General features: G+C 38.7%; 1 protein-coding gene across 1 annotated transcript in view; it reads left to right on the top strand.

Moving 5' to 3' along the window:
* LOC134652421 (zinc transporter ZIP11-like) overlaps window positions 1-24,746 on the top strand; it is a 61,047-nt gene that overhangs the window by 31,467 nt on the left and 4,834 nt on the right. Inside the window, exons 2-3 of the mRNA XM_063507609.1 lie at window positions 1,762-1,860; window positions 16,062-16,220. Of these exons, the coding sequence (XP_063363679.1) occupies window positions 1,762-1,860; window positions 16,062-16,220 (258 nt within the window). The remainder of the gene's footprint in view (window positions 1-1,761; window positions 1,861-16,061; window positions 16,221-24,746) is intronic.

Here is a 24,746-nt window from a genome sequence, read left to right as displayed (position 1 = left end):
TTAAAACTTCAATTCAATAAAATTTGCTTTTAAGTAGCGAATACCTATAAATTTTATATTATTTTTATGATGATTGAGAGACATTAACAGCTTTACTCTGAATGCGATGACGGATATTATATTTAACATATCGGTCGTTCATATTTTAAATTTGTATATTTTGCGTTGTTGTCACGTTATTCCGTTTTCCTCTTAACGAGCCTTGGCCTACTAGCGATGTAAACCATTAAATTACAAGTAAAAAGTTATAAAACTTAAACCCGGTTACGGATTTTTGCGTACAGAATCTCCTCCCTTATGGAAATCTGAAAAACAAGTACATATGTTACAGTTGTTGTCATCAAAGTTGACCTGTACGGTTACCATCAGTTTGTCACTGACATAAACGCCGTCGAGAAAGTAATTTACTTTCTATACATCTCGCTCGCACTCGCATATTAGTGCAAACGGGATGTATAGAAAGTAAATTACGTTCTCGACGGCGTTTATGTCAGTGACAAACTGATGGTAACCGTACTGCTCGTACTAGCATCTCTGTGACTATTCGAAGCAGCTTTGCCTGGCATCGCAGGTTGTACAGTTAATCGCATTTCTAGAGCGCTGCTAGTCGTCTCCGCTTGGAATGCACTTATCTCCTTAAGCAAAAAGGTTCTAACAATGTTAAAACTCACATTACCTACTACTTTATTCTTTTAAACAACTCCTGCTCGTATAACGAGGTACCTAGTCCAGTCACTCTTACCTACTCTACTCGTTAGCTTTGCGTACGTGCTTGATCTTTATGAGGAAAAAAATAGAACTAGAGATTGGAAGTAAAGTATTTTTGGTTGTTAAAGGTCATATCATGTCTAAAGATACATCGTGATTTTCTCCAATAAACCAACTATATTCCTGCAGAACCCGACAGCTTGTTAAACGCATTCTCGTTAAAGCTTCCACCATATTCAACTTCTAATGTGATGATTGGGAGACTTAAATTTCCGAGATAGTAACAGCCCACGGGATTATCTCATGACCTTCTCCGCAACTTAACTATGTATCTCCATTCGGAATTCCACCTAAATCAGCTTAGCGGTTTAAGCGTGAAAAGTTAAGCAACGGACAACGGATAATAAAATATTTTCGCATATATAATATGTTTTTTCTTACAGATTAAATGACGCTAATTCGACAGATAGTTTTATAATAGAAGCATTGCTTGTTTATGTAATGTTTACTACGTTGTATATTGAGCCAGTAGTAGTTTAAATTGTAGACACGCGTGTGATTAATAAAATACGAACGAATATCTTTCCGGAATGCGATGTTTTCTAAAGAAATAATTAAATGAACAGATGTATTTAGTTGAATAAATCGAAGCGTAGCATCAACTCATTTTGTTGTATTTTCTTCAAAAATGTACACATATAGTGACAGTAGGTAATGGTTGATACAGATAACATTCCAGCTGCAGCTTGTAGGTATCTCTAGGACAAACCACGAAAGAAGAACCATTTTTAACAGACTTCAAAATTTCAAATGGAGGTGGTTCTTTAAATATTCCGTTGTATGTTTTTTTATTTCATTTTGCTTGTCTATATATAATGTTCCTTACTTCAGAGCGGATGGCATCAAACGATTTGAAAAATTATTATTTATATTTTTTACTCAAATGAAAGGATTATGTTTAATTGTTTATTTGGCGTGCGTTGTCTTGTGTAATGTTTTAAGAACTTATTGAACCCAATCCATTTAATATTTTATGTTTTCTGTTGTCGACAGGACACTAGCCCTAGGCATTGGCATTCAGAACTTTCCAGAGGGCTTGGCGGTTAGTTTGCCGCTGCAAGCCGCGGGATTCTCCACTTGGAGGGCGTTTTGGTAAGTAATTTGGGGCATTCAACGAGAATGACGCTTACGAAATTGTTTTGCCTTGTATGGCAGCTACCTCGATCAAATATTGTAAAGGTCGAGAACATACTCGTATTGCCATTAAGTACCAGACCAAATATCGCTTTTTCAGAAGCGCAGCATTTTCAGAAGTATTAGAATAATGGCCACTCTTTCATAGCAAAGAGAAAAGTGGCGATTACTCCACCGACAAGAGCATATTGATGAAGAGAAGAATGGCATTTCGTTAGCGACATTCTCGTGAAATCGCCGTATTAATGTTTTCTTGTCAATTGTTGACGTATTAAGTAGACATTCAAGTTTCATCAAAGGCAAACGTCCACGCGTGCCGGTTTGTTTGATCAGTGAAAAATAATAGGAACCGCCTTGCTTGGACACTTCCCTAATAACGGCCGAAACAAGCTCAAAACACCTGAAATTATGTATCCCAAAGTCGTTAATCCTCTCGCCAGACCAGTTTATGTTAGTAAACTGCGGATCTTAATGTTTTCCTCGCCTCTAACTCACTAGTGTGTCATTTGTGTCAACAATTTGTCGTTAAACTATAAAATAAATTTGGTTGGCAGTGGATGCTTTGATAGCCGCAGCCCGACGCACCGCGTCACATCCAGACGCTTTAAATTATTTTATATCGACCACCGGAAAATACATCCAACACATTCACTCTTAACACGACAATAAACTCGATGTTCATTTTCTGGTGAAACAACCGAATTATTTATAAGCTTTATACAGTTCTATGACAATTTATGAAAATTTAAAAATTTATTTTTCTTTCATTTTATTGTTACGGTCAAAGTCCGAATAAAAGAATCTGTCATCAGCCTTAAAACTCTGAAGATTGTATTTGTGTAACTGTGTAGTTATAAAAGCTTCTGTCAACGCAACTGAGGGAATTTTTGTAGAAAAAATTCAAACATACATAGGAGCGGAAAGGAATAACGACAGAAACAAAGTAAATACCTAAGAATCATTTGACATTGATACACTTTATTACATGAAAATGGAGTCGAATCACTCAAAGAGCGCTTTGATAGAATTAGTGGCGCTAAGTAGTTACGTTAAAACGATACTCATCTCAAGGGACCGATGAATAAGTGAATAACGCGTCCTCTGCGAGAAATGAGTGAAGAAAAACCTCAAGGGATGGATTGAAAAGGCGTAACTGTTTAACGACACACAGTATCAGATATGTAACATAATATACAATTTTTTTTCAAAAGTTACTTTTTAAAATGAGAAAACGCATTGCCACCGCAAGTAGGGAGAGATGTGCTCGCCTCCGTCTAGATCTTATAGACTTATGGCGTTATTTATAAACGCGCTACATAAGCCTCAATTAGCTAAGGTAAATAAGGGGGTTAATTACGAGACAGTGCATCGAGAGTGTACCTATATTCAGTAGCAGCAAATATAACAACGGCCAAAACCAGTATCATTGAACTACTACGACATATGTAGCGGTTTGCGTAAGAGAATTAATATCCGAAATCAAGTGTTCAAATAGAGACATCAGCTCGACAAAGGGTTAAGACAACCCGTTAAAATTGTAGATGTAAACACGCCACCGTTTAAAGTAGGTAGTGTTAGATGTTGTCTCCCGCTTGGATGTGGCTCGCTAGAGAATGCGCCCGCGCGCCGTTAGGCCGGATGCCAACGCAGCCAGACTGGCCGACCCCATTCCTGTGTGGCTAATTCATTTAGCAACTGCAACCGGCCTCAGCTACCCGACTCGTCTCATAGTATATTTGTAAAAAGTAGGCCATCTACAAAGAAAAGTAATTCGTGGAGAAGGTACTTTCGTCTACTTGGAACGCTGAGCTTTTTGGAATCTTGAGAATCGACAGTTGTTGTTTGGAATAGAGAGGACATATTTTACATCGTCTTAAATGCCTTTTAATGTAAGACTCTTGATCTCAAAATTACTATGGTGTAAAATATTCGAATTGTCCCAGGAAATCCCAGGGGTCCTAAATAGTCCCGTTTGAAGATCTCTTATTTTCATACGCAGAGAGCGCGTTAAAAACGTGACTATGCATGCTGTTAGAACACTGCTAGCTTTGATAACTTCCTAGATAAGTCGTGATACGCATTCACTGCGTCGAGAATTTAACGTCGGATGTTACGCTACGAGGACTCCTTTAGGTCGTAGATAAATTACTGTCATTGTCCTTATACTGTGTCCGTGCTCCCTCGGCTATTGGGTTATAATTAGACATAAAAGTTATGTTGAATTAAGCATTAGCTTTGTGCTGATGTTTCTCTATATTCTGATGCAAATTAACAAACGGTTGATATATTTTAATTAACTACGTGTTTTTTCATGACACGTAATATTTTAGTATGTATGCAAATATCGCCTTATTCTTAAATTATTTAAAATAATTATACATTAAGGTAAATTGGATATGAACATTTTGTAAGGATTGTCAACCCTTACAAAATGCGCTACGCGCTTACGCGCGCTTGTTACATCCATAGGCTACAGTAATTTTTTTAAACAACAGATTTTCAAATACCCAAACTACTAGACTCGTATAAGACATCCATTTCCTGTATAGTAAGGCTTTAGGGCAAACCTAGCTGGGGGAAGAACTTATACCGTAGTTCACTCAATCGAGTACAATTAGCCGACCACAAATGCGTTTTACAATCGCAAACTCCAAAAAAGCACTTTCCACGTACTCGCGCAAGACGCTTGCATCATTACCGCGTAGCGTCGTATTGTAGTACGTGTACGTATTGTAAACGTTACCAAATAGGTAAAAGATGTAAATAGTCGCATTCCGGCGTGTTCCGGGAACCGCTGGCGCCGCCGCCCGCCGCGCCGACCCGCCCAAGCGCTACGAAAACGGCCTGTAGATACGCTAGTGTTCATTTCTTGAGGGCCAGCCCACAGCGTTTTTTGAGCGTCGGCGTCTAGTCAGCGCTATGGAAAATGGCGTCACTGCGCAGTTGCGCCAACGTTGCGTCGAGCAGCAGTCATATTAGAGTTGACTAGACGCCGACACTCGGGGGACGCTAGTGTGGGGTGGACGCTAAGAGTCACACGAACCCTCAGTCAAAAAGCCGCTTCCACGCCATCGAAGTCACGCTCTCATTTTAAAACGACATCCTTAAATTACATGATCATTTACGTAACATATAGGTACCCATGTATGGCAGGTACTAGTTTTCGTTGGCAAAATTGTTAAACAAAAAAAAATAGAGGGAGTAGAAGTTTTTAATTTCTTTGTATTACAATTTATAGCATCGAAAACTAGTACCGGGCACAGATATACATATGTTACTTGAATGTCGACATGGTATTAAAAACGGAAGTAAGAATACAACGCAATCGTAAAAAAAAGAAACATATGTCGAGGCCAGATTTTAGAATTGATCATTTATTTGCCACAGCAATCATTTCATGAAATGATCGGTTGGACACATCATAAAAAAGTAAACTAAAATGGCATTTCATGAAATTATCAAAATCTATCTGGCCACGACACAGACACTACATGAGGAAGGAATTCCCTAATGACACGTTTTCATTATTCCCGTGTGTGGGTACACACTTGTGGGTACAAGTCGGTATTCAGTAGCACCTCCAAAGCAATTCGTTTCCTAACTTGTTGTGTTCGCCGGGAAGAATGCGCGCGAGTGGGATCCTGCGCGAGCGACGACCTCGTCCACCCTAGTGTCCGCACGTTCCCTAATACGGAATCATTTTACTACGTACCCCGCATTCCAACTTTTCGCGATCACTTTTGGAAAATTCTTTAGTGTAATTAAATATCCAAACCAGTTTAAAATTAGAATAATCCAGACTATCTCACTCGTTCGTTCCTTATACGGAATAATTTTACTACTTTGGTCTCAAGGAATTATTTTACTCCATGCCTCGCATTCTTGGTTTTCCCGCTTTCGTTTGTAACATTCTTAATAATATTTGCGCCAATAAAATTAATAGGTACCTATCCAATTGCGATTCTCGGAAAATTCTTTATAATCGTCACTCCAATGAAATGACATATCCGGAAAGTATATGTGTAGTAATGTAGAATAACTCCACTGCGAGCGCACGCGTCCCCTATACGGAATAATTTTACTACATACCCCACATTCCCGGTATTCACGCTCATGTTCGGGAAATTCTTAAGAAATATTTTAGCCGGAACAGTTTAAAATAGTGAAGTAACAATTAAAGTCGATGATACGTTGTAATAAACACGCTCTATAAACCCATATAGGGTAAGACGCTCATATACAGGAAACACCCTGTATATATATAACTATATATCCCATAAATGGCAAAACTCGTTAATTGGGACTTGTTAACTAAAATGCCAGAAATTTACACTAGTTTTTGCAGCACTTTCGTTTTAAAACTTAACTAAACTTTCGTTTCGTTGTACAATTCGACTTTCCACTTTTTACCCTAGACTTTTCCAGTTTTCTGTAAATATAAGTACTTAGGTAACTTATTATATTTCCGCCGTAAGCCGTAATTATACAGACTCTCGTAGGTATGTGTACTATGTAGACCTACTTATGGTAGAATAGCCGGTCGCAAAATTTCTAACCGACTTGATACCACGATGAAATGCACAATGGTTTCCCATAAAAGTGATGCTAAGTCCGAATTCGATAGTCTGCCACGACGGAACTTGCCGAAAGTACGAAAAAGAAGGCCACTTCCGGTGCGAAAAAAGGGGGCTGATTTAACCCATCTGATACCGAAATAATAGTTATGGCAGCAGTTAGAAATTTACATGTAGACACAGAAAAGCGAAGTCTGCCAGTTGTTTTTTTGCCGGAAGTGCTTGGCAGACTCTCTCAAAGATGACCATCGGGACCCCTAAATTAACCCATCTTATGCCACCATGAAACCAATTCCAGTCGGTAGGTATGAACCCCCATTTCAGGAATATATAAGTCTGCCAAGGTTTTTCCTGCCGAAACACCTTGGCAGACGAGATTATAAGCAAGATGACCATCGGTTACCGTACACTAACCAATCTGATACCACCATGAAACCAATTTCAGTCGGTAGGTAAGAACCCTCATTTCAGGAATATATAAGTCTGCCAAGGCTTTTCCTGCCGAAACACCTTGGCAGACGAGATTATATAGAGATTGACCTTGCTTACCTACTAAAGCCTGCCACGTGCATACAAAATTCTTATTTATTAGTACTATTTTTGCCATTAAGATAACTAGGATAAGTAGGATAGTTCAAAATATGTAGTAGAATAAAACATAAAATTGATGATATGTAGGGGACACGCTCTATGAACTTAAACATATAGGGTAAAATTTTAATTGGCACTCGTCACCTAAAATGCCAGACATTTACACCACTTTTTGCAAGGATGCCACTATTTCCTTGTAATTAAATTTGACGGATCAATAATTAAAGGGATGCCGCTTTACCGCTTATGTTTTGTCGGTGCTTTTTGCAAGTTTTAAATATACGTAGGTTGTTTTGAGTTTTATAATTACACAGGCTTAATAATGATACACTTTATTAGAGGGGTGGTGCTTCTAAAGAATTATCATATCGATTGACAACACTTCTTTACTTAAGTTTCTAATTAGTTAGAAGTAGATAGTAGGTACCTACTCAGTGAGATTTAACTGGTTTATAGTTCCAGTATAAATAATCTGGACTAAGCATCATATTTATAGTTATTTTTCTTTTACTGCCAATTACCCTGTTATCGGCCTATAAAGGAAAGAAGTTATCGGCAGAAGCAGAGGTCATAAACGAGTGTTACTGTTAGCGAGTGCGCGGCAAGGAATGCGGGGCGCCAAGAATGTGGCCCGGGCAAGAAATGCCCTCGCCAGTACCATCGTGAACACATTTAACTGACAATTCTTGAACCTTATAACAAGGACATACGGTCTGCGAATGATCATTGGAAAATGCTGCTTAGTACAGCGCTCGATGGAAAATAGGTATTCGCAAGCTTTTTGGTGCTTGCTCTTTCAGCCCATAAATTGAAAACGTTTTTCCAGTGCAAGAGAAAAGTAGATTTAGATATGTATGCAAAAATATAGTCGCAACTATAGAACAATGCGGTCTATAACTTTGCTTTAGGAAAAAATAAAGGAAAGCAATGCGTAATGCTAGGAATCCCCTGGTCAAATTCAAAACATCACGTACCAAAAATTGAAATATGTAAAAGATATTGAAGAGAATACTTCTATATTCCCTTCAATATCTTTTACATAATATTAAATGGAAGCCTTTGCAAGGCCTTTGCAATATTTGCAAACCACGAGTTAAGAGAGGTATGTCTTTGTAGCTTTGAGTATATAGCCTAAGAGAAACGTCTCGCGACACGGAACGATGCAAAATGGCGGTGAAGCGACTTCAAGAAGTTTTATATAACGTGTTTGAACAGTTGACCAATGTACTTTGCCGGAGGGGGTCGCCCGTGTATCACATCTCCTTAGGCTATATACTCAAAGCTTTGTAGTGTCATTTCGATTATACCGGGCGCTATATTAGGCTCTTTCAGTCGGCCACCAATAAATAACTAAGGTGTTTTGTATGCAATTTGTTTGACTACCGCGTACAAGCAGTTAAGTCGAGCAGCAGAGGTCATAAACGGTTGTTATGAGCGCGCGACAGGGAATGCGCGGAGCGAGGAATGTGGGCTGGCATGATGTGCCACCATCGGAGAATAGTTATTTGTACAACAAGTGATCAAAGTTTGATATTTCTTCGAGTGCTTATTTTGAGTCCCGTGCAAGCGAAAGATTCTATAATAGATTCACGAGCGTAGCGAGTGAATCTAATTTAGAATCTTGAGCGTAGTAAGGGACTCAAAAGCGCACGAGATGTAAATAACTTTGATCTCGTGTAGTACACAACATTTTTCACCTCAGCGCAGTGAGAACATACCTATTAGACAACTTGAAAAATGTAATCCTTCTTCATCACTTAATACCTGCACTCATGTTTTCTTAAGATATACAAACAATTAAGTTTAATTACCGCAATGGAACACAAAAACAAAACGTAATAATAAATTCCAGTAAAATAATATAGAAATAACAAACATTAACTGACACTTCAATCGCCAACTTTGACAACAAAAAAAATCTTTGTAAGATACGGTCCGAATTGCGGATACGTACTATTTGTCAAATAAGGTAGAAATTCTTAAAAGTAAAATAATTAATTTTGCGTGATGATCTGTGTATTTTTTGAGTTCGTTATTTTAATTATACAATAAAATACCTAAAATATAGTATTTTATCAGTTTTTATGAAATCTTAAACTTTATTTTTATTTATTAATTATTAAGAATTCATACTCGTACGTCGTTTGGAACGATGCGGTCTGAAGTTTTTCGGGGGTCTATTATAAACCGTGAATATACTGTTGAATGTCGTTTTAACTTTTTTTTGTCTGTTTCTTTTTGTGACAGTGTGAAAGGGACAGAGATAATAGAACCCAAGTATTTCGAACTTTTATTAGACCCCGCATGTTGAAATGACATTTGACTATAAAGGTCAGTTGAATGTCATTTTGTCTCACTCAGTGAGCAAAATCGCATTTTGCTCACTGTTTTTAAGAATCAAAGTACCCTTGTTCGAGCTGCTGAGGTGAAAAAATTTTTGCCAGCGCTATTGCGCGCTCGATTCTTTCAGTCGTTGTCAGCTGGCTACAACAATAACTAAGAAGGATTGTATGCAATTTGCTTGACTAATGCGTGCAAGCAGTTAAGTCGAGCAGCAGAAGTCATAAACGGTTGTTATGAGCGCACCCACACGCCCCGGGCCCGTCATGGTGTGCCACCATCGAACAACCCAACTCTTTGGTGAGTCTGTCAGTCGTTTTCATCTGGTCACGAACTAAAAAAAGAGCTTATAACGGCTATCACCATTGATCATGTTCTGTATTTTGGAAAACAAGCTTACAGCCCACAAAATGATAAGTAGTTACAATAGCTTATGGACTCTTGCAACCCTAAGGGTATCACAACTGTCACGTGTTTGTTTTACAGTACCTAATTTTAATTTCCCTGTTAACTCTCAAACGATCACACTTTCATATAATTTTCCGCCCCCCATTTCACTAATACCGTTTCGCTATCCTATGTATTAATCTAGTTTATAAATATGTATTTGCGTGCAAGTGCCAATATATTCATCGACATCCTTCAAGTCGAGCGATTGCGTAACAAACATCGAAATATATAAATCATTCTCACTAATGATTGGATTCCATGCGGATTTAAGCTAACTAAAACCATTAATATTGTTGTCTTTTGATTGCTTGTACTATAGAAAAGGACTGAGCCTCCTATTTTCCTTATTCCGTTGCCATTTGCGATAGCGGCCCGCCCAACGTTAGGCGTGGTGTTGTACACATTACATGATTGGGCGGGCGGGCCAGTACCTACATAAGTACAATCGTATTTAACAGCTCGAATAGCTGTGAATGTGAAGGAACTGAGGTGGTAGGTATTCAGGGTTGTTTTTTTATTTGACTGCCTGAAAAAAAGGTAAGGGTTTTAATGTATAATGCTAATAAAGCTGAATATACATACATATATATGTTGTGTGTTTGTAAAATTGACCGATTTCAGTATATGTATGAGGGATTTTATTTATTTTTTTATTTAAGAAACAAACAGTTGTTTACAAACAAGATTACTATAATATTTCTTACAATAAGACCTGCAGTTTCCTTATTATATAAATTGCAGTCTACAAAATATAGCAACAAAAACATAAGGTACTAGGTTAGTTTCAACGTAGGTATATATAGACTCACGAGAGTCAGCGCAAGATTTGTACCAAACTGTCAAATTTATTTTATAAAAAACCAAAATATAACAAAAAATATAAAAATACTCGCTAACCCTCGTGAATCGACCCATAGATAAATTTATGTATAAATAAAGGATTGCATTTTTTTACATTTATTTAAATTAAATGGCCGATGATGTCTTTATCTTGAAGTTATCCCTGTTCACCCATAAATATTTGTATGGCAATTAATTATACAGGAGTGCAGTATGCCATAATTACATTTCAAATGAATTTCGTATTTGTTTCGGATCTACGGCTTATGCATCATTGATGCAGCCATTACTATGCCTGAATAAAATATCTGCTCCAATGGCCTGCTTGTGCAAGAAAAATAACAATCATATTCAGATCTTGGTAGAGTATAGTGTTACTAAAATGTGGTTTTAAGAATGTTTTTATCAAGTTAAAAAAAATGAATGCTTTCCTAATAAATAATTTATTCCCAATAAAATGCTAATAACATTCACTGACTTAATTGACTTATTACTTCTCGCTCTTGAAATTAATATTAAATTATCGACGTGATATCTCTATAACAAACATGTATTGAACATATTTCTAATAGAATCGGGCGCAGACACTGCCAGTAATGAGATTCACGCTATTTGTTGGGGCGTAGAGTCCAAACTCATTTTTTGTTTCATTATATGACATAATGAGATCAAGTAGTGTGGTGATCCATTGTTGTAGACAATGCGTCTAGCAAACATTTCTCACCGCGCACATGACTCATATAGAGCATGGCTTCACGCAAACTCCTATGAGGCTCCTTGATAGTCGATTCGTTGTATAATCACATAATACGAAATCTAAAACTGTCGTTTAATTTTAGGTTGTTTCGCTACATTTTTAACGACGTCTACGACGTGTTTAAATATATAAAGTCGGTCGTCATGTTTTCATTTAATGTTGCAACGCATCTTTCAAGACTGTGCGGCGGCGGACGCGCCAGCGGCTCGGCGCTCAGCGCAGCACCCGCGACCCGCTCCCGCCACTGTTAACTCTGTGTGGTCAAGTATGCGGTGCTAACTGGACCCGAGAAAGTCGTCTATTTCGAAATTGTGTGTTGCGTGATTCCGATATGCGGTGTCGCTGCGGTGCCGCGGAGTCTGGTGCGCGTTGCGATCAGTCGGCGGCGCGCTGTCTGCGCGTTCTTCCGGACGCAGCGCACAGCGCACCCGTCCAACCAGTCGCAGCGTACCGCCCGCTGCCTGCCGCAGGCGATCGGCCTTCGGAGCCGAATAATTAAATCGAGAGAACGACGCCGGCGTCGTCGGACCCCGAAGAAGCGGTCGCGGAAGGCGCTGCCAGCCTTGATGGCGCTGATCTGCGCAATCGCGGCCGGTTTGCGGTGTGAATTGCGCCGTAGCCCCGCGTTTCTCAAACGCCCTCGTAGACTAGGTATTTGATCGGCCTGCAATTTTGAACGATGACGACTTATGATCAAGAATTTTGTGAAGTCGTACATACCTACGTCACAATCTGAGGCTCTCGCTAGGTTCTTTGTTCTTGTGAGCGTCGGAATTATCTTAATAGTCATATATGAACGCATTACTTACCTAAGGTGTTTGCTAAAACGTTATCGCTCTAACAATAAATATGGATTTGACATATTCTACATACGAGTATATAAATGTATTCAACACTTTCTGTCATCTTTAATTCTGAGATTTCTCTTTGTTCTGTGGACCTCATAGATGCAAAAGTTATCTCTTCTTTTCCGAAAGTTAAGGATAGGTAATGGAACCTAATTTCCATTGGCGAGGCGTCTAATATACTCAGTGAGATAACTGGAAATACTAATAGTATCTGATGTTTATTTCATATATACAACATCGCCATAGTCTGATCATCATTACGATAGCACGGAGTTTGGAAACCACAGAATAACGAAATGCGATAATTTCTTATTCAAGTTGTCGTAAACGGATGGGGTAATAGAGCCATCAACTGTGTCGAAGCGAGATCGCGTGTAATGTACCTAAATAAAAGCCAGCCAGAGCCAGGGATAATGTCTCTATTCATTGACCCAACGTAGCACAGTTGAAGCGGAGGTGGGCAGGACACTTGGCGAGACGGAACGATGGGAGATGGTCAGCATCAAAAGTAGCGGATCAGACTACGCGTCAAAATTATCTAGCATTCTCTAATATATATACTAACCAAAGGAGTTATGTCTCTATATGTGGAACAATAAGACTTTTACGCATACTTTTAAAACGCAAACTGTTGAGTTGAGATATGTATCTGTATTTGGAAAAGTATTCAAGGATGGCAGTTGCGTCCGCTTCTATATGGATGCTGACTGACAAGACCGCTTACTGAATGGTGGTTAAGGTGGACAAAAAGGCCGACGTGGACGACCATGGACTTGATAGATCAGATGATATCTGCCAAACGTCAAGTGAATACTGAATGAGATTAGCACAGGGCCGAGGAAAGTAGTATTTAGGAAAGAGGGTATTTGTACTCGGCAGTGGGTGGATACAAGCTAAATATGTAGGTAGACGTTTGTTCAATGTCTTAAACGACTAAATGTTAGTTGTAGTACGAGTAGGTATTGTAGATTTTCATGTTAGTACAGTCTCCATCTAGATAGAAGCGGGATCAATGTTTTAAACAAGGTATCTATTGTCAAGACGTTTTTGTACAGTACCTATGTTCAAAAGAAAGTTGTAAAGAAGAAAGGAGGCAGTTTTAAGTATATGTATGTATTACAAGGTCTTTGAAGGGACGGCAATGCACATACACATATACCTACTTCTGTAGTGGCAAGATTTCAAAATGTCAATTGTTATAATTAAGTTAATGATTACCTACTTATAAAGGAGATGGAAAGCAGAAGCGTGGCTAATAGTATTAGGTTAGTTAGCGGATGGTAGGTACTTGGTATAAGATGGAATCGTCTAATTTAAAAGCCACACTAGACCACGTGCGTATTGCTTAGAATGATACATTGGTAGAGTCGACCGTTGTGATATTAATTCTCAAGTAGGGTATTAACCGTTATGTTTCAAAATATTTGCCGTCAGAACCTATGTTTACTGTCGTTATTTTTGCAGTTGTTACTCATAGTATTGTCACCGCTAATCCCTTGAAATAAGGTCCAATATTCATTTCTTATTTTCAAACGACTTAACGAAACGTATTACTTACGAAGCTTTTATTCAAATTCATCCGTGTCACACGCATCCTGCTTGCGCGGCGGCTCAACAGTCAAACGGTTCTGCGAATCGGTGGATATTGTCGCAAATTGCTGCTTTCGCCGCTTGTGAATTATGCATGCGATAGCGTAAGGGCATAGCATCACGTCGCACGGCGGTCGGCTACCCGACCCTTATGGCTCCGCTGAGCTAACGAATACAAGTTGCCACCCATACTTTAGTTGTTGTATTTGAAGGACAGGCAAACTGAAGTGTTTCAATGTAATAGTTGCGTTACTTTCTAAGCACGAGACACAACTATGATGCGTTAAACACTAGTATTTTATCTTACCAATAAGGAAAATATGAAATGAAAATGCTCAACGTTATGTGTTAGGAGCGAAAACAATTCAAAGTGTATAAGAATAATTATTTTCAATATTTTCAACAACTTTCCGCAGCCCGTAGGTACCTAATCGTTTTATTGGTTGCCGAAAGATTAGATTAGATATATAGGTATATTTATTTGAAATTTCATGTTATTTTCACTTTAAAATATCACTAAATATTGTCAAATTTATACCAAATAATAATAATAAGCAACAAACAAAAAATAAGATAATCATACAAACCAATAAACGAAAAAATTTGGGTGCGGATTAATAGACGAACAATAAATGAAACTAGCCCGGCTAGCCCACGATATTTTCAGGCGGTGTAACCTAAGAACATTTCAGCAGTGGTATATTATAAGTAGCAATACAACGACTAACTACTTAGCTCCCATCGGTTTTATCCTACCGCTTTTCAATAATTAATCTCTTGGTATGAGTAAAAGATGTAAGTATGCACGGCGTGTAGACAAATAAAGTAATAAATCAAAATAAATATTGGCGTCTCATGAAAACCGTGGGAAATATCATCGCAGTTATTAAGTAATGTCGTTCGTCCTAACTAGCACTTGACTAGACATACACTAACTGAAAGTTACCTAACGCTTATTAAATTTGTCCATACGCTTGTTATCGTATCCTTACACAACGACTTTCAAAACTTTCTCGCGGACATTCTCCCCTTTTGTATCGGCTTGCTGCAATGTCACAATATTCGAGCTTTATTTCCTTACAACTTTAGCAAATTTTGGTTGATAATGTAATGTGATGTAAAATCCTTATCAATAACAACAATCTATAATCTTATCTGCTTCCTGTTTGAACGTATTTGTACCAAACCGATGCTTTCGTTTGACTCCCTGAAAAATGACCTGAAGTGTTGGGGCAATGCTTGTGTGGCTACCGCGCGTCTCTTAAAAGGAAAGTTAAGATGGTTGGTTCGAGAGGAGATTAGGTTTGAGCTGCATCGTCGTGTGGGGTGGCCCTGGCGGCGTTTCCCACAGAGGCGGCCCCACGACCAGTCCGTCGGAATGTGGTCGCGGCACCGGCCCGCACTTTCACCAAAACAATTCGTTAGCGGCCTCTTTCGGCATCGCACCGCGCCTCACCCCTCCACCCCGCATACGTGAAAATTAACAACACACTGATACTTGACTCCGCGATCAGTATTTTGGATACGGGGCCCTTTAATGTTCCACGCCGACGCCGCGCGCCAGTAAACATATATGTTTATAGTTAAACACCCTGAAATCGGTAATCCTGTAACTTTCCGTGTTAAATATTCGTTTAGTGTATTACCGGTAATGCACAATACATGAATAAATTAATATAAATGATTTTACTTTTAAAAAATGTTACAATTTGGTTAGATTTTCCGGACTCGTTCATGAAACGTTCTATGGCTCCATATAACAAATGGAACGCCCACAATCCACATGAATTTCGTAGAGCAGGTACTAACTAACACAACGTAGTAGACCGTAGTAAGAAAATGTGACCTTTCGGTATATTTAACATTTTGTAAGTCATTCCTGTAAATTGTATGAAATGATACTTACTTAAAAACTTATTACATAGTTAAATCTTAATTACCAAGCATAAAAAACAACAATTCAAAATATAGTGTTATGTACTCGTACTTGTTCTTCTGCGTCGATACTTTATTGACGATATCGTGCCGCCATGTTGTGAGTGGCAGGCTTTATCGATCGTCCCTTACAAATCTTACAATCGCGCACCAGGAGCTTTCATGTAGGGGTCATCCATTGCGCTCTTATTTAGAGAGCTACTTAGTTAATTCTATGTATATTTTGTTGTTCAGGTATGGCCAGTTGTCCGGCATGGTGGAGCCAGTGTTCGGCGTGCTCGGTGCTGTAGCGGTGGCGGCAGCGGAGCCCGCACTGCCCTACGCGCTGGCCTTCGCCGCCGGCGCGATGATATACGTCGTCGCCGACGATATCATCCCCGAAGCCAACGCCTCGTGAGTAGTGTTTCATATACAGCATTCACCTACACTGGCTGGTATTGATTGTACTGGTGTTTTGCATGCTAAGTGTAAGGCCTGAGTGGACGCTCGAGTTGGGCGTCCAGCGGGCCAGGGCGTGCGACGTGCATGTTAAACAAATGCAAACGTATAGTAGCGGCCTTAGTGCACGCTGCTCAAATTACTTGTGGGCCCGACGCCACGCTGCACGCCCCGCCGAACGCTCCGCTTCGAGCGTCCACTCGGGCCTTACACTAGCCAACGCCTCGAAATAAGTTTTTTCTTGTATTGCTGGTTTTGCTGGAGCGTAAATTTTCCTTTCCCAACGGTATCCTTGAAGTTTTTACTGGTACCTATGTAAATATCCACACTCATATCAAAGGTTCTAATGTTTTCAACTGTGTGAACGCCGGCAAGTGTCCGATGACACTCTTATGAATATGTATGTGCACCTACCAACCAACTAGATCCTCGTAAGGGCGCTGTATGTTGAGCACACAGAATTCTCTTGCTAAGCAAGTCATCTTTGGTGAGTTTTCGAACGACTAGGTACGACGCCGAATTTTCAAAATCTTCAAGTGGTAAGTTTAGCTGTCTTTTGACGTAACCTTAGGTAGTTATTTTTTAGATTTATTTATCTATATATATAAATGCAAGTGTCCTGACTGACTGACTGACTGACTGACTGACTGATTCATCAACGCAGAGCCGAAACTACAAAAGCTAGAAAGTTGAAATTTGCACACTAGGTTGAATTTATAAAGTGTACAAGAGATAAGAAGCGATTTTGGAAAATTCAACCCCTAAGGGGGTTAAAAAGGGGATGAAAGGTTGTATGGGGTGCAAGTTTTATTTTAAGCTAGGAATTTGAAACTTTGTAAAAATGTACTATATTAAAAAACAAGAAAACTAATTTCTACGTTTTCGAAAATTCATCCCCCAAGGTGGTGAAAAAGGGGTTGAAAGTTTGTATGGATATCAAATATTTTTGGGAGTGTTGGACTTGAAACTTTGTATATGGAGATATTATTATAAGACGGGAAAAGTAATTTCAGCGTTTTTGAAAATTCATCCCCTAACAGGGTTAAAAAGGGGTTGGAAGTTTGAACCCATTACAAATGCTTTGAAACTTCTTAGAAAGACATAATAGCCGATGACAAAAAAAAGGAATTGCGACGTTTTAGGTAATTCAACCCCTAAGGTGGTAAAAAAGGGGATGAAACTTTGTCCTGGGGTGCAAATTTTATTTTAAGCTAGGACCTTGAAACTTCGTAAAAAGGTACTAAATTAAAAAACAAGAAAACTAATTTCTGCGTTTTCGAAAATTCATCCCCCAAGGTGGTGAAAAAGGGGTTGAAAGTTTGTATGGAGATCAAATATTTTTGAGAGTGTTGGACTTGAAACTTTGTATATGGGGATATTATTATAAGACGGGAAAAGTAATTTCAGCGTTTTTGAAAATTCATCCCCCAAGGTGGTGAAAAAGGGGTTGAAAGTTTGTATGGAGATCAAATATTTTTGTGAGTGTTGGACTTGAAACTTTGTATATGGGGATATTATTATAAGACGGGAAAAGTAAATTCAGCGTTTTTGAAAATTCATCCCCTAACAGGGTTAAAAAGGGGTTGATAGTTTGAATCCATTACAAATGCTTTGAAACTTCTTAGAAAGACATAATAGCCGATGACAAAAAACAGGACTTGCGACGTTTCAGGTAATTCAACCCCTAAGGGGGTAAAAAAGGGGATGAAACTTTGTCCTGGGGTGCAAATTTTATTTTAAGCTAGGACCTTGAAACTTCGTAAAAAGGTACTAAATTAAAAAACAAGAAAACTAATTTCTGCGTTTTCGAAAATTCATCCCCCAAGGTGGTGAAAAAGGGGTTGAAAGTTTGTATGGAGATCAAATATTTTTGAGAGTGTTGGACTTGAAACTTCGTATATGGGGATATTATTATAAGACGGGAAAAGTAATTTCAGCGTTTTTGAAAATTCATCCCCCAAGGTGGTGAAAAAGGGGTTGAAAGTTTGTATGGAGATCAAATATTTTTGTGAGTGTTGGACTTGAAACTTTGTATATGGGGATATTATTATAAGACGGGAAAAGTAATTTCAGCGTTTTTGAAAATTCATTCCCTAACAGGGTTAAAAAGGGGTTGATAGTTTGAATCCATTACAAATGCTTTGAAACTTCTTAGAAAGACATAATAGCCGATGACAAAAAACAGGACTTGCGACGTTTCAGGTAATTCAACCCCTAAGGGGGTAAAAAAGGGGATGAAACTTTGTCCTGGGTGCAAATTTTATTTTAAGCTAGGACCTTAAAACTTCGTAAAACGGTAATTAATTAAAAAAACAAGAAAACTAATTTCAGCGTTTTTAAAACTTCATCCGCCGAGGTGGTAAAAACGGGGTTGAAAGTTTGTACGGAGATCAAATATTTTTGAGAGTGCGGGACTTGAATCTTTGTATTTTGGGATATTATTAGAAGACAGGAAAAGTTGTTTCAGCGTTTTGTAAAATTCATCCCCTAACAGGGTTAAAAGGGGGTTGAAAGTTTGTATGGAGTTCAAATTTTATTTTAAGTTAGGAACTTGAAACTTCGTAAAAATATATGTTATTAAAATACAAGAAAACTAATTTCAGCGTTTTTGAATTATCATCCCCTAAGGTGGTAAAAAGGGGGTTGAAAGTTTGTATGGATATCAAACATTTTTTCGAACGCGAAAATACAGGAAAAATAATTTCAGCGTTTTGTAAAGTTCATCCCCCAACAGGGTTAAAAAGGGGTTGAAAGTTTTAATCCATTACAAATGCTTTGAAACTTCTTAGAAAGGCATAATAGCCGATTACAAAAAAAAGTAATTGCTACGTTTTTGGAAATTCAACCCCTAAGGGGGATAAAAGAGGATGAAAGTTCGTCTTAGGGTGCAAATTTTATTTTAAGCTAGGAACTTGAAACTTTGCAAAAAGGTATTAAAGTAAGATACAAGAAAACCAATTTCAGCGTTTTTGAAAATTCATCCCCTAAGGTGGTGAAAAAGGGGTTGGAAGTTTGTATGGATATCAAACATTTTTTCGAACGCGTGACTTGAATCTTTCTATTTGAGGATATTATTAGAAGACAGGAAAAGTTATTTTAGCGTTTTGTAAAATTCATCCTCTAACAGGGTTAAAACAGGGGGTTGAAAGTTTGTATAGGGTTCAAATTTTATTTAAAGCTACAAACTTGAAACTTCGTAAAAATGTATTTTATCAAAAGAGAAGAAAACTAATTTCAGAGATTTTGATAATTCATCCCCCGAGGTGGTGAAAAAGGGGTTGAAAATTTGTTTGGATGCCAAACATTTTTTTGAGTGCGGGACTTGAATCGTTGTATAAAGGCATATTATTAGAATACAAGAAAAATAATTTCAGCTTTTAAAAAATCATCCCCTAAAATGATTAAAAAGGGGTTGAAAGTTTGTATAGGGTTCAAATTTTATTTAAAGCTAGGAACTTCAAACTTCGTAAATAGGTAGTTAGGTAGTAGGTTTTATTAAATAGAGGACATGAAAATCTTCTAAGGGGGTTTAGAGGGATTATATCGAGGACAATTTTATTCAGTTAGGGGCTTGAAACTTCGTAGGTTGTGAAAGACAAAGTCTTATGCGTTGTATAATATTAATAATTAACAAATGATTAACCGTCCTACCGCAATCACTTGCTGCACAATGTTCTAAGCTAATGTAGAATATATAACCACCAATTCACAAATCCACGCGTACGAAGTCGCGGGCAACAGCTAGTACCTAATACGTTTACTTGAATTCCTCGAAAAAAAAGTGTTATATATTTGCGTAAACATCATAAATTTGCTAGACTTTATTTTATACTATTATTAGTACCAACTTTACACTAACAAATTCCTACCAAAGCTACCAAGATCTCAATAAAAAATTCTAAAGTACCAATTATTCCCCCAAAGAGACTAAACTGTGAACTAATAGCTGTGTCCTTGGGATTGACCCACAAAGCTTGAGGACGAGTTTTGTGTGCCCCTCTCAGACGGCCCGGCCCTTAATCCCGGTTCCGGTGCCGATAACGTTACCCTTTATTGCTCCCGTGATCAAACGATGACACGCAAAGATATCCATTAGAAGACCTTAACATCTTGTAATAAGGTTTACAAATGGTTAGGTTAACTGTGTCATCGGCGGTACTCATCGTCTCCAAGCGCCCGATTCACCCAATGAATGTGTTCAAGATGCTTATCTTATTCATCGAAGTTTTAGACTGACACGAGTTTCCTTTAACTTTGTTTTGCTTCGTGAATAATTGCTTTGAATAGAATAACATTAGTCATTAGGTACATAAATATCTAAATGCGTTACTGTGTTATTTCTTTCGAGGTCCTTGCTGGTGTTTCAGCTCTTGTGATAAGGGAATTATGTTGATTGATAGAAGCATACCGTTCTAGCTTGTCTATGTCACATGAACTAACAATAAGCTGTATTGGTTGCTGACGTTGTGATTGGCCGCCTTCGGCTGCTGTCATAATTGGATTGACGAGGGTCGCGAACAATCAAGAAAGTAATTGTTCCATATTCGACATATCGGGATCGGACGGGAACGCAGTTCGTTAGCGTGTGAAGACCGTGGGTACTGCGTCTTGGTTACACTTCCCCTTGCCGACGGTTATTGTCCATCTCGAGCATTGTCCGCGACCGGTCTCGGCCCCTCGATACCAGTACACCCTGATTGACTAATTGTTGATGTATCCTCGCAAGCAGCTCAGGATTCGCATTGTCATATCCGCTTCCTAACGTACAAATTATTTGTTATCTTGACTTGACGCGTCGCCGAAGGACAGATGTCTACGCTAAGCCGACTGATTACCATATAAATATAGCAATGTGCAAGGAACACCTTGTTTATCTTTATCAATTACGGTTAAAGTGTACCGCGTGTAAAGCTAAATTAATTAGAGAGAGTGTAGATGCGTGTGCGACCACCTGACACGCCTACGCGAAGCACGCGCGCGCATCACTTAGCCCGATTAACATTGTTATAAAACATGATGATTGTTTATCATAAATAAACAAAGGTACTCCTACTAGATGCCGCCGCTCGGGAAGCTTATTATACGGTAGCTTACATCTGACACTCCACTTTAGTGTCGTGTCAACTGAAATTTCCTCGGCTTTTCTTCATATTAATTGAGCGTGGCATAGCTTGTTAAAGAGCAATTTTCGTAATAAACGAGACAATAGTGCAGCGGCGGTGTTGTGGCGGCGGAATGGCACGCAAATACACCGACAGAAATAGCGGCGCGCCGTCTCACACCCTGGCCGGCGCGACGGCTAGGCTGTGACCACACGGCCGTCGCACCACAATACAGGCTCCTGCTGCTAACATTCATAGGAGTCTTTTTAGTTTATCATTGTCCTTACTCATGACGAGACATAAAGTGACGATATGACCCATGGTCCTGATCGAATTTGCCAGCTAGAGTTAGAACAAGGTAAATCTGCAACGATTTTGGTAGCACACGCAGTGCAACTGTTATTAATACGTCATAATTTCATAAAAGTGTGACGTTTAAAGGTGTTCCTTGGTTACTTTGATTCGCGTTTAATACAAGTACATGAAACTTACTACAATGGCCTATATAGAATAGAATATAGTTAATAGGATATTATGTTAGTACTCGTATATATATACAGGGTGGCCCATTTAGATCGGTCAGTATGGGAAAATCTGAAACTAAAAGACATACCACGATCTCTTCTTAGGAACCATGTCATCGATTTTAGTAACAAGAAAAACTGCATTCATACAATTTAAAAAAAATGTGTAATCAGCTCGGGAATCAAACCCCGAACATTTTGAAAAATAAAACTAAAACGATTTCTATTGAGATATCGATTGTGTGGGTCTTAAGCAGTAAATGTTACTATGAAACATGATGTCTGAAATGAATAAACTGCATTGTTTTCATATCCATTAATTTATTTTAGTAAGTTTTCGAAATTATCACCATTTTTTTTTCAATACATTTTACATACATTTTTTTTAAATGTATGAATGCAGTTTTTCTTGTTACTAAAATCGATGACATGGTTCCTAAGAAGAGATCGTCGTATGTCTTTTAGTTTCAGATTTTCCCATACTGACCGATCTAAATGGGCCACCCTGAATATATGTGTGTGTGGTTATAATATAAACCACTGTTGCGGCTTAGAATTCCCGTCACCTATCGATGTAGTAGAATCTGATTGTATTCTTTAGGTTTCCAAACGTTAATCTACCCCTATTTTCATAGCGTGAGACTCAACATGTCCGAGGTTGCCATTTGTAATAAAATAACTGGAAACAAGTCATAAAATCTTTATCTGCGTGCTTAACGGTAACTATAAAGATAATTTTATCTAGAAGCAAAATATTTAAAGTTTCAGCTTAAGAGGAATCTCGCACTCTCGTTCCCATGCGTGTCAACCCGCGGCAACTGCACTCGATTTGATAACACACTCGAAATGTTTAACTACAACACCGTTATCTCTCATTCTTATCACGGCCACAGGGCGGACACGCTATACATCAAAACTCATTTGCGTTTATATGTGTGCGCGGCACGTCTGTACACGCGTCATTGTGTATATTGGATAAGTCGCTTTACTGAGAGGACGCCAGAAGTCCGCCAGATTCATGTCGCGGCCAGTCGCGGGGCGAGGTAATGCGAGTCGGGGCGGGGCGGTGCGTGGCCGTTCTGTATGATAATACTACATATTACTTATTCTGTGGCACGGCTTGGAATGCAATGGCGCCTGCCGCTGCACTGTGGAGCATGTACGGTCAACAGTCTGTGGACAATGTTCCGGAACATGACCACGTGTTGAACATTATGTAAAGCGGGTCACATACTTTAAAGGTCGAATAGCGAGAAAGCTTTTTACTAGGTACTTAGTATTTGTTTGTGTTTGTCTATGACAGGTATTGATATTTAACTAATAAAATATCTTTTCTAGGTACGTGTAAGTGCTTACGCTCTTATTCCCTAGATTATGTAGGTACATATTATTGCAATGCTTAGGTACTGCAATTTCTCATATTGAAAAATTTAATAAAAACAACTCCATAGCTAAAAATGCTGAAAATGTCTCAATACCTACTACGGATAAATAAATTGTACAAAATATTTCATTTATTTCAATGACAATTATTCTTAATGCCAAGCGGACCCCAGGCTCTAATGGGCAGAGGCAAACGAGCCGGGACAAAGCGAGGATGAATGATAATTGCTCTTAATCGAATTAATTGAATTGAATAGGTACGAATATTATGTCTTAAAACGCAAAATGTGTAAACAAAAAACTGATTTGTTAATTTCACGTTAGTCTCTTTCTCGACTTATCAACCTATTTCCGCCAGACATCCCACCCAAACATCAACAAAGCTACAATAATTTCCAGTTAGTTATTTCAATGAAATGTCAACTATAATCCCAATATAAAGCAATGTCTGCGCGGCGCGTCGCGTCGCGTCTATTTGCAGTGGCGCTCAGGGCGGCCGCAGCCTCGCTTGCAGCTTCAGCGTGGGCTTGTCACCGTCTCGCCACTGTCAATAATAAATATATGAAATTACGCGGATGGGGCCGGTGACGCCGCTCTAGTTTGTCTGTGGCTTACGTCACCGTCTGGGAATCCGGCGCGGCGGCTTCGCTCCCTGACCTACCTCCAGCGCGGCACTCACCCCCGCTTACTACCCTTAGGGCGGGAACCTGAAACAATCGCAATATGTACATGTCGATCTTACCAAATCATACCTGAATAATTCTGAATATTTTCGTCAAATCCAAGTGGCACTATAATTTTGATAGACTTAAACAATAGAAAGCGACGAGATGACCTGTGCTGGCAATCAACATATTATATTATACTATAATCAATTACTTATTCTGTGCTATAATATAATCTGTTTGTAAACACAGAACTGCTCAGGAGGTAAACAAGTTCTGAAATTTAACAGTTACATATTTGCAAAATTAGTAAATAAGCAAATGCTAATTAAGACTTCAGAGCAATTTTCAGCAAGATGGAATATTGAAGAATGCTTACTACCACCAGTACCACCGTTTCTAGAGGATTTTCTTAAAGTACACAAAACACACAAAAGTAATGACAGTTTTTAAAATTATTTTACATAACTGAAAAAAAAACGACTATTGTAGACAGAAGTTCAACCAATAGGTGCAACAGGAGATCGTATTTGAAGAACTTTCTATACTAGTTACCTAATAGTACAAACATTTTCCTAGCAAATTTTCAGTTAAGGATAATATCGTGAGAAAACCAAGCAAACCGTGCCCGATGGCAGTTAGATGGACGCCACGCCCCTGGTATTTAATTAAGTACGATAAATCAACCAATATATAGACAACTGAGCGGACCCCGGGCTTCTTTGAGGTGCAATCAGGAAAGCGCTAAGAGGAAGATATACCTACTATTAGGTCGAAAGCCGCAGATTGGCCAACATCACCTCCAAG

The sequence above is a fragment of the Cydia amplana genome, chromosome 11, assembly GCF_948474715.1.
Source record: "Cydia amplana chromosome 11, ilCydAmpl1.1, whole genome shotgun sequence".
NCBI lineage: Eukaryota > Metazoa > Arthropoda > Insecta > Lepidoptera > Tortricidae > Cydia > Cydia amplana.
This window is presented reverse-complemented; position numbering and strand designations above follow the sequence as displayed.